Raw genomic sequence first — 11,648 nt, 5'->3', positions numbered from 1 at the left:
AACGAGCACATATAGGCGATCGGCGGGCTATGGACCCGCTGATCGCCTATATGTGAAACACCCGGTACCGGGTGTTCGCATTGGACGGGTCTTTTCTGCCCGTGCGTGCCCGCTAGGGGGCGCGCGCGAGCAGAAAAAAAATGCCGTCTGGCGACGGCAACCCGCAAATGCGACAGTGCCGTCCGTCCGTTTTTCTACTACGGGCGGACGGCAACTGGTTAAATAATACTATGTCCTCAAAGCAAGTTGTATACACGCCAAACCAATAAATCCGCGCACTGCGCAGGGGCCCGCGCTTGGCGTCCACACACTCACTAAGAAAACACTGCTCCGCCACGCATAAGATATCTACTCCAATGGTTTAACCCCAGTGTCTATTTAAATCCGGGTCATGCGCCAATCGAGCATGGCCCAGAAATCCAGACACCGAGAGACACGATGACAATATTACAATATACTAAAAACACATCCTAGTAAAATTTCCACAACAGTAGCAGTTAACAATCACCTACCTTCAAGAGACATTTTGGGGTTTTGAAGCTTTTTCTTCAGAACAGATTCAATTAAAACGCGTAATTCCTTGAAGATGACTGCAATCTTTACAGGAGCCTGGAGGAGGAATACAAAACAGGTCTGAGTAGAAGAATGCAGACAGAGAGGCAATCCTTTGCTTCTGGTGAAGATCACCCACATTCAGCCGACAGACACTTATATCTTGAGGCTGCGGTGCGCTGCACCAAACAGAGGACTTCTTATGGCTGCCACACCAACAAAATGTGGCCAAAGTGAGAGAGCCAGAAAATGAAGGATACGTAAACAGGCATTAAAAGTGGATGTAAAAAGGGACAAGGTGGTAATATAATGCCATATATCCACTCTTCACACCTTGACATTCTCCCAGTCTATACCTGGAAATGAATCCAATCATCTACGGTCAGGAGACGTTCCCGATGTTGTACAGCAATATCACCACCAAACAAGAGGATCGGGAAGGGAGACACCAGGGTTGTTTCTTTGAGGAAAATCTTGGAGTATTTCACCTGCAGAAGTGACAGTGATGTTAGGTGTGTTTGGTATTATAATATATGGATGAACCAGATGGTAGACAGACACAATACAAGCTGACTGATCATATACATTAGCATACATACATACTAAGAGACAAACTGAACCCTGCTAATCCTTCTTACAGAAAGCACTGATATGTGGAAACAAGTGGCGAGAATCCTGCTTTTTAAGGCACACTAATAAAAGCTGGTCTCCGATACTCTCATGGGTAATTAATTACACACGCCACGGCTCATCGGCTGTAAAGAAAATCCAATTAAATGTTTCTCGTTCGTTCTTCTCATTTCGACTCCTAGCTAAATTGTAATTTAAAAAAAAAAAAAAGAAGAAGAAGAAGGTCTCCCAAGTATTAAAGAGGAAAAGAAAAAGCTCAGGTTGCAATACTCACCTTTAATCCGGAGCACCTCTTTTTCACCACAAGATGTCCTCAGTTAAATGACAATCAGCTTAAAGCATAACTCCAGGCACATTTTTTCTTAACCCCGCACTGCAAGGGTTAACTGCTCTTTTTTGTCTGGGTGCTAAAAAATAAATAAGTTATACTCACCCAAACCACAGAGCTGACTGACTGCTACTCCTGACTCTGAAGCCTGTTTCCCCCTCCACTGCAGCAATGGTATGTCTCTCTATGTCCTCATGTCCTATACACAGCGTATAACGTGTTGACTCAAGGATCCTTGATTTTCTGCAGCGGATGGGAAGTGAGGCTCCAGGGGCCGGTCTATGAGCAATCCGGCTTGGAGGATTGGGGAGTATAACTTTCTTTTCTTTTTTAGCACCCAGACAAAAATGAGCACTTAACCTTTGCAGTGTGTGGGCAGCCCCAATGCAAGGGTTATATTTTTTTTGCTGGCGTTCTGCTTTAACTCAGTCTGCAAGATTGACAATGATACTGTAAGTGCAGTGCGTCATGGCCCCCGCCCCCAGAGGGTGTCACCAAGACACCCTTCATTTAAATGGTACTGAGGCAAAGGGTGGCTCTGAAATCATCATGTCAGCCTCACTCTCTGCATTAGTACCAATCAGCTTCTTTCTTTAATTTTCAAAGCTTAGCTGAACAAGCTGAAGCGAGAACCTGATTGGTTACAATAAGCAACTGCTCCAGATTCTGTCTGCTCCAGTTTTAGTAAACATTCCCACTTATGTGTTTAGTTCTTAGTGCACATATCACGGGCTTCACAAAAAAGAGAACATTTTAACAGACATAAACAAAGTATCAGATGTTATTGATCTCATGTCAGGTCCGCAACGTAGTTCCTTCATTGCTGATGAAGGTATGATCCTCAGGCTGCATGAAAAATCAAGCTTTTTTTGACTGTTTTAGACTCTTGGTATTAAGGAGGCATTCACACCAACATCAGATGAAGATCGCAAGTCAACGGAGGGCCCGCTGACTGGCAACTGAACCTTCCGATGCGTCTTGCAACGGATGCTAATGGAAGGGCATCTAAAAATCAATGGGTGTGTATGGGGCTAGTTCACACTGGATCCGTTGCGTTACGTTGTGCATGGTTTTTTTTTTCTCAGCACAGTGTAACAGAGTTGTGTGCACTGGCTCCATTCACACACACATTCATTTTTCAGTGCCCTTCTGTTAGCATCCATTGAAAAACGTATCGCAATGCAACAGATCTGGTGTAAATGGGCCCTAAATGGTCTCGCCCTAAAAATTCCCAGCCATTGGCACAGTGCTATCCCTGCAGGTTCCAAACATCGCCCAACAGCAACATACGTGTAGGCAAGATTAAAAGAATATATGGTCATTCTACAAAACAAGATTGTACAATTGAACTTAGATATACACATCCCACCTGCTATACCTAAAAGGACAATACAAAGATACAAAATACACACACATAAAATCATATAAAAAAAAAAGTGCAACAATACAAAACACAATAAGGTAGTAGCTGAATATAAAAAAGTAAGACAGATCACCTCTAATCAATTCCCTGGCACACACTATATTATAGAGCTAAGTGCATAATCTGTACTCCTGGCCAATAAGAGGTAAAAAAGACGATTCCTACATGTGCCCACATCACACAAATCTCACCTTCTCCTGGTACAGCAGCCAGCCGTAGGTCTGCAGGTCTCGGTTCACGGAGGATGGGTGTACTTGTGCTTTACCTTGCGCTGTTTCCACCAGGCACGCCAGCTTTTCGGACAGATCCACGGACTTTGTGAAGAGGATTTTTCCGACATTATCATACAGTCCAGCAGTGAGTACGGCTTTAAGAAGAGACGTCTCCTCGGTAGAGAGACCTCGTCTGTCCCCACTTCTATAAACACCATTGCGAGCCACTGATCCAGAACAATCGAACCCCGCTGCTCTCACCAGCCTGATCAATTCCTGCTTCACATCCTAAGGAAATAACAAAATGAGAACAATATCTAAGCAAGTCAAGAAATCCGTAAGATTGCATTTTATGATGTTTAGTGATTTCATATGCTTTTGTTTGACAGTTATCATAAGTATTTATCATTTATTTAGTCAAAATTAAGTGTTTTTTTTTAAATTTTACTTTTTTTGTGGCATTACAGTCAGGGCCATTTCTTCCACAAGGCCAACTGAGACAGCTGCCTTGGGCAGAACTCACGGAAGGAACAGTGGGGTGGCATCAATGAGGCCAGAGTGTCAACAGGGGGACACTCTGGTGTTAGCGTTGTTCAGTAACGTTAATCCACAGGCTCAGTTTTACTGAGCTCCCTGCCCAGCAGCCAAAGCCTGATAGGAGGGCAGGCTCAACGTCATGGAGGACAGCACTACCAGCCACTGCACATGCCTGTCAACCTGCGGGTTCCTGGCTGGATATAAATCAGAACCCCTGATGTAGGTCATACGGCATGCCTTTCAAAGATTATTTTACCCTTTGTACTGAAGTGTACACTAATAGTAATGAGAACATCCCTCCATGGCAGGAATCATGTGTTTGAAGTGACACTAAACCCAGAAATTACATCTTAAAAATTTATTCAAGCACCTTAACTATTAATAAAAATGTATCTATTTTGTGTCACTCGGCTGTAGACCCTCCAATCATCTCCGAATTGGTGCCGACACTGTCCTTCCTTCTGGCGGGTGGCTACTTTTGTTCCCCATGGTCCCTGTGTATGTTGTAAAGTAGTCACTGCTCCAAGCTCACTCCTGTGATGGACTACAAGCTCACGTTTAGCTTACTAATCTGTATTGAGATTGTAGTCCATCATGGGAGCTTGGAGCGGTGACTACTTTCCAACACACAGGGACCATGGGAAACAAAAGTAGCCACGCTCCAGAAGGAAGGACAGTGTCAGCACCAATTCAGAGATGATTTGAGGATCTACAGCCGAGCGATACACAAATAAGCTTTATGGAGTTAAGGTACTTGAATGTCTTCGGCTGCTCCATGACGGCAGACGTTGGTGAGTAGCTATCCACTCATATATTCTCCCTCCTCTACTCTAAAAGGTGCCCATACACCTGCCGATTATCGTACGATAATTGCAGGTGATCCCGCGATTGTACGATAATCGGCAGGTGTATGGGCAGCGTGTGACCGCTTCTAATGTAAGGTCGTACGACTTTCCTCTTACGAGCACGCATGAAAACCCGCCGAAAATCGTACGATTTTCGGCGGGTTGTGTGGCGTGGTCGGAAGACAAATGCTGCACGGGCCGGTGTGCGCAAGCACACACTGCAATCATCGGAAGCCCTCCCCTCAGCGGGGAGGGCTTGCGATGATCGCAAGTACGATCTGCCTGTCCAAGATGGGCAGATTGTACGAAATTATAATGACCTTACAACCATCGCATGACAACAAAAGTTGTGCAATGGTTATAAGGTGTATGGGCAGCTTAATTCCTGTATTGTCTTTTCTCCCTCTTGTGCTCCCCCTACTACTTTTTCTTTCTCATTTCTCTCCTTCAGCGATTGCTTCTCTCTGCTTCCTCGGGGCACCTGCAATTTAGTGACTAGAAATTTAGATGGACACAGTTTTATTGTTATAGCCGACCAAGGAGACCCCTTTAGACTTCCTTTCCCTAAGCAGAGTATGAAATGTCTTTTGAGATTCTTGCAGCGTATCTACTACGGTAGCTACATCTCAATATGCTTACTTGTGTGCTCCGTTTGGATGTTCCTCGACTCGTTGATATATATTGCTACCTGAAACCTGTTGTTGATGCTGCCATGTGACTTTATATCTATCTGATGTGGCTATATGTTTTATATGAGCAGCGCTGTTGCTGCTATGTTGTACTTTCTTTTTTGATAATAAAGCTGACTTGAATTTTTTTTTAAAAAAAATCTAACTCCTGAGTTTAATTTAATTGTGATTAAACTGCAGAATCTCTTTTTTTCTTGCAACCGGTCCCCTAGAGCTCTCAACAGAGTTCCTGATTAGTACATGAGGACAGCAAGGGCCTGCCTCCAACCCAGGATGTCGGACAGTGGAGAAGAGCACTGGTTACTGGGGGATCGAGGAATTAGTTAAGCATTTATGCTTATTTCTCCTCCTTTAGCCAAACAAGCATGTAACCCATGCAGTGAATGTAGGGAGGGGAACCCCACTGCATGGGAGCATTTAAAAGCAAAGTGGAGTTGGGCTTAAATAAAAGGAAACGTACCAATGAAATGTGAATTTAAGTAAATATTATTCTGTGCCTGTACCTCTATAGTTAGAAGAGCCTTTCTATTTAAGAAGTTTTTCCTACAGTAACTCATCTCCGAGCCGTATTCATCTGCTCGGATCTTCTTCCATCTGCAGAGAGAAAAGAGCCTGAATCCAATGGTCTATGTAAATGACAGTAATATGTACTGGTTAACCATTAGCAGTCATTTGCAGGAAATGTTCTACATTACTGCACTAAAATGAAGACAGCTAAAAAAAAACAAAAACAACTTCCTGGATTCCTAATTTCATTCTTTCCAGCAGAGGACAGCCAAATGATTATTATTATTATATAGGATTTATATAGGGCCAACAGTTTGCACAGCACTTTACAATATAAGGAAGACATTACAATCACAATACAATTCAAGACAACATGGTAAGGAGGGCCCTGCCTGTGAGTGCTTACAATCTAAAAGGGAGGGGGAAGTGATACATGAGGAGGGAGCTGTGTGGGGATGAGTTGTTTGAGAACGTGATAGTCGAGCGGTTAGGTTGAGGTGGGATAGGCTTCCCTGAAGAGATGAGTCTTTAGGGAACGCCTAAAGGCAGTCAAGTTGGGAGAAAGACGGACTGGTTGGGGTAAAGAGTTCCAGAGGATGGGAGAGACTCTACAGAAGTCCTGGAGACGAGCACGGGAGGAGTTAACAAGGGAGCTGGAAAGCAGGAGGTCTTGGGATGAACGGAGCCGACGGTTAGGGTGATACTTTGAGACAAGGTTTAAGATATAGCCGGGGGCAGAGTTGTGGATGGCTTTATAAGTGATTGTTAATATTTTGAATTGTATCCTTAGGGCGAGTGGAAGCCAGTGTAGGGATTGGCAGAGGGGGGTTGCAGACACTGAACGCTTGGTTAGGTGAATGAGTCTGGCAGCAGCATTCATGATAGACTGAAGGGGGGATAGTCTGTGTAGTGGAAGGCCAATGAGGAGGGAGTTGCAATAGTTAAGACAAGAGAGAACAAGGGAGTGGATGAGTAATTTTGCTGCTGGCAGAAACTGAACGCTTGGTTAGGTGAATGAGTCTGGCAGCAGCATTCATGATAGACTGAAGGGGGGATAGTCTGTGTAGTGGAAGGCCAATGAGGAGGGAGTTGCAATAGTTAAGACAAGAGAGAACAAGGGAGTGGATGAGTAATTTTGCGGTTTCTTTGGTGAGGAAGGGGCGTATTTTGGAGATGTTACAAAGGTGAAGGCGGCAGGATTTGGATAGTGATTGGATGTGGGGAAGAAAGGTAAGGTCCGAGTCAAGGATGACACCTAGGCCCTTGGCATGGGAGGAGGGTTGGATAGTGGTGTTATCAATCTCAAGGGAAAAGTTGGGGGAAGATGCACGGGTGGGAGGAAAGATCAAGTGCTCAGTTTTTGAAAGGTTTAGTTTTAAGAAGTGTTGCGACATCCAGACGGATATGTCATTTAGTAGATTAGTGACACGCAAGGACACGAATGATATCACTTTCGTGGAAGACCCTTTTTTTTTCTTTATTCAGTACTGTGTTCACTATTCCACTAAACTTCATCTAAATCCGTGTTTCTTAACTCTGATTTTCTATATGTTGACTGGCCAAAAGTTCCTGTTATCATTTGGAACTCATGCATTGTTTGTTGTCCCTAAGGACCAGGGCTGAGAAACATGGCTTAAACTAAACTTGGGACAGACATGAAGCCCGTGTACAGTCTAGTACTCAAATACATAGGATTCCGCTGGGACAAAGGAATCACTTTAAAGACCAACAAAGGCACTACAAGGTGACTGCATGTCATCAATGTTGTCAACTTATGTACTTTTTAGGCCACATAAGGTTTCATTTAAATACCTCTGGTTTTACAGAAACAGAATTTAACACTGGTTATACAAGAAATATAATGCTGTCAGAGAACTGTCATTACAAGGGCAGGTAATGCAAGTGACACATGACTCGAGTTTTGGGTGCCTCCTGATGAATTGGTCAGAATATGAGCAATGGGTGACCCTGTCAAGACCAGCCGGCTCAACAGAATTGAACAATGGAAAATTGTGAACCAAAAAGTAAATGCAACCAATCAGATGTGGTCCCTGTTCGGGTATTCAGACAGCCATGGGCCCTGTGTTTCTAAATACAATAGCTGGCAGGGGAGTATCCTCCACCCATGCTGTTGAGCTGGATGAGGGAATCAAGTGATTTCTCTCATTCAGACCCCAGGAATGAACAAGGGAAATCAAACCATGTATGGCTAGCTTAACTCTACTACTGGCCGGTACTATTACTGGGCATACTGGGCTTCCTTCAATTCTTGTAAATGAAACTCCCATCAAGGATTTCAAATCCTTCACTTGGTCATTCATGTGTACTGCAGGCATTCCAATTTTATCCCCCTAATAAGTCCTCCTAAACAGGTTACAAGCTGTGAATGACAAACAAAGGATGCTTTATATCCTCTTTTTATGTCTTACCCCACATAGGCGCTGAAGATGGTCAGGTGATCAGAGTTTGCGAGTGCCATGGAAGATTTAGCCAGGTCTGCCTCATCTTTTCTACCGATAGGTGTTACGAATGGAGACTTTTCCGTCATAGTTGCAGCCAATGTTGCCTGTCAGGGAGCAATCATACCACAAAATCAACACTGCCTCGAGTAGAATCAGTGCCTAATGAATTGCCACAGTCTGTTGTACAGTAACAGGTAATAACACTAGCCAAACTATCTGTATTGCTGCAACAGTTTGTAAAGAGCAAAAACAAAAACTCTTACTTACTACAGCATCCAGGCAGCCAAAAATAGCCCCAAAAATGAGCATTTTTCCAATCTTCACATTAACAGGCAGTGCGGCCAGATGCTGGCCCAGGGGAGTGAGCGTCGGCTGAGCCAGCTCACATGCCCCAATCTTCCGCAGCAGGTTCATAGCGTTACTGATCACTTGGAGCTGTGGAGGGTCCATAGCTTTAGAAAGGAACTCTTCAGGGGAACCAAGATCACACTTCTGTTAGGGCAGAAGATAGAACAGGTTCAGACATGAACAAAAAACGGGACATACAAATAGAAGGTACACAATATACAACTGCACGCTGCACTTACTAGAGACATTATTAATATTGAATTATACAATTCCTTATCTACATAACTTACCAAATGACTCAATTTACATCATAAAGCACAAAGAGAGCAATATGCAAAGTGCTGTAACAATTACCCATCAACTGTTATCTTTCTTTTAAAAATAAAACCATTTGGTTGGTTGTTATGTCCGAATGCATGCCATGTTCTTTACATATTCACAAATAGGAATTCATCCATTTATACTGTATCTTTGGTCTATTTTAAGTGTATCTAAAACTAAAAAGAAATACTGCCGTGTACCAATCTTAGATATGGTGGCTACACTAGTGTTCTTTTTTAGGCTTTTTTCCCCTTCCAGGGGCTACCGCTGCACTGCAATGGTTAAGTACTCATTTGTTCTAGGGGTTGGAATAAAGCAGATTAAGGGCCTGTTCACATGACATCCGTTTTGTGTGCTGACCGGATCCGTACGCTCCTGCACTAAAAATGCATCCCAATGTATCCCTATGTGTTTTATAGGCTACAGTTCTCACGTGCGCAGTCCGTTCAGGTTACGACAGAAAAATACTGCATGTCACATTTTGTACGGTCAGGAAACGCAAAGCGCGTTAAAAACGCACTGCACTGCAGCTAACATGGCTAATGACAGCCCCACTCCAGCAGGGAAAAATTATTATTATTTTTTTTTTAACTGGAACGCGGCAAAAACACATAGCATCGCGTCTGCAGATCTGCACCTGATCAGGACCTGAAACTCATGTGAACAGGCCCTTACTCACCTGATCCTGGCTTCATCCGGCTGCTAAACCGATCCCTGATGCCTCTTCTCGGTGAGTGCCGACTGCTGCAGGAGACGGGATCAGGGAGTATATCTGGTTTATTTGAGAGCCCTAGACAAAACGAGCACTTAACCCTTGCAGGCCTGGGGTACGCCCACTGCAAGGGTAAGATTTGTATTTGTGCAGAGTTCTTCTTTAATTTTATCTGATGATTCTGCCAGAAAGGAGAAGCAGTGTTGTCACCTAGCATAGGACTAAAGAACACCCCCTCTTTCCTCCCCTAACATAGAGGGAGATGTTCTGAAGTCTACATAGATAGCTGTGAACAATGCTAGCTGGTAAGAGTGCAGAATAAGGAGAGGGAACAGTTTTCTGGCAGGATGAACAGGTTTTCATTTTTTTTGTACTTATCGAACAGATATAACAAACATATTTAGTGGTATATTTAAATAAGAGAAGTTCATTGTTGGGGTTTACACACATCTTAAAGTATTAGAACAAACGTCTTTAGCTCAGCGCTAGTAGAGGTCTCAGGGCTAGTTCACACTAAGCGTGTTCCAGGAGCAGAGCAGAGCAGTTACAGACCGGATCAAAACTGCGTCCAATGTATTCCAAATGGTATTTTGGGCTCTAGTTTACACCAGAGCATTCAGTTCCAAAGCATGTAAAAAACTGCAACAAGCCTTATTTTTCCTGCTCTGGAATGCATGCAAACGCATCAGAAACGCATGCAAACGCCCCGGAACGCACTGAAAGTCCATTTTAGGCTATTACAAAAACAACCTGGAACGCATCAAAAACGCTGCAAAACCCACTGCACTGCGTGTGCAGAAACTCATGCAGATCTGGTCTGCATTTGGCGTGAACAAGCCCTTAGAAGTCTTCCAGCAGTGACAGCCTCTCCACACTCTCCAGGGCAGCTCCTCAAAAGGTCAGGGAATCCCTCAGCACATGTAAAAACATAAAAACACAGAGCGCCCCTTTCATGTGTACAACATTTATTAAAGTTAAAAATTCATAGGTAGATGTACTCACAAATGCACTAAACCCGTGGATATGAAGTAGCCTGCAGGAGCGTCACAATCACAAGAACCTCTCCTCACTGGTAAGAATTCAAAAACAACCGCCGGTCACATCACCGTCGGCAGCGGACGCTGTATGCATAGGCTGACTCGTTTCCGGGGGAAAAAGAAAGTAGTAGAGAGTAGTAGTCTACTTATTGACGTATAAGCAGCACATCACGCTGGTGCAACGTTTCGGGGTCTCGCAGGATTCCCTTCTTTAGAGCCATGTTGTGCTTTTGCGAGTACATCAACCTATGAATTTTAACTTTACTAAAATGTTTCACACATGAAAGGGGCATTCTATGTTTTTACCTTTTAAAGTATATCTAAACCCAAGAACCAAATTTTTTTTTATATATGGCAGCTTACCAATCTAAAAACACCTGTTGATCCTGCCAGAAATTCAGCATGCTTGTAACCATCTGTGCACTGAACTGATATTTCAAACAATATTATCAGCCTTCTCAGCTATCTTCTGTGAACTACAAAAAACCTCCCCAATATAATAGTTGATAGGGGGGAGGTGCTTGTATTTCCAAATAAGGAGAGCAGCCCATGGTGATACGCTAGGACAGAAAATGTGTTACTAGAAGGATCACAAGGTGAGATTAAAGGGAAACAAAGCCTGAAAACTGAAAACTAATGCAACCCCACATCTAAGGACTGGTAAGTTACAATTTTGTTCTTGGGTTTAGATAACCTTAAGGCCCCATTCACACTGCGCGATTTGCAAATAAAGCGTTTGTCGCGCGATTTGCATTTTGCGCAATATCGCGCAATTTGTCACGCGATATCGCGCAAATGCTTGCATTGCAAAGAATGGAATCGCAGCAAAATCCACTCCAAAAAGGGTCCTGCTGTAGCGACGCACGACCCGCGACAGCAGGACCCTTTGCCCCATTGCCTTGCATTGGAGAGCGATATCGCGCGGTAAATAGCCGCGATATCGCGGGAATTACCCAGCGATAAATCGCTCAATGTGAACGGGGCCTTAATGATGAGTCTATTACATAAACAGGAACTTAAACTCTGACACGTGTACCCTCAATTT

The 11,648-nt window shown here is 43.7% G+C and overlaps 1 protein-coding gene across 1 annotated transcript in view; it reads right to left on the bottom strand.

Annotated features, from left to right (window-relative positions):
- DHX29 (DExH-box helicase 29) overlaps positions 1-11,648 on the bottom strand; it is a 51,002-nt gene that overhangs the window by 2,905 nt on the left and 36,449 nt on the right. Inside the window, exons 22-27 of the mRNA XM_018568190.1 lie at positions 8,453-8,677; positions 8,153-8,289; positions 5,720-5,810; positions 3,125-3,433; positions 909-1,040; positions 513-609 (exon numbers count right to left, since the gene is read on the bottom strand). Coding sequence (XP_018423692.1) covers positions 513-609; positions 909-1,040; positions 3,125-3,433; positions 5,720-5,810; positions 8,153-8,289; positions 8,453-8,677 — 991 coding nt within the window. The remainder of the gene's footprint in view (positions 1-512; positions 610-908; positions 1,041-3,124; positions 3,434-5,719; positions 5,811-8,152; positions 8,290-8,452; positions 8,678-11,648) is intronic.

The sequence above is a fragment of the Nanorana parkeri genome, unplaced genomic scaffold, assembly GCF_000935625.1.
Source record: "Nanorana parkeri isolate BGI_ZX_2015 unplaced genomic scaffold, ASM93562v1 scaffold1152, whole genome shotgun sequence".
In the NCBI taxonomy this organism is placed as follows: domain Eukaryota; kingdom Metazoa; phylum Chordata; class Amphibia; order Anura; family Dicroglossidae; genus Nanorana; species Nanorana parkeri.
The sequence above is the reverse complement of the archived record's forward strand: the minus strand, read 5'-3'. Positions and strand labels throughout refer to the sequence as shown.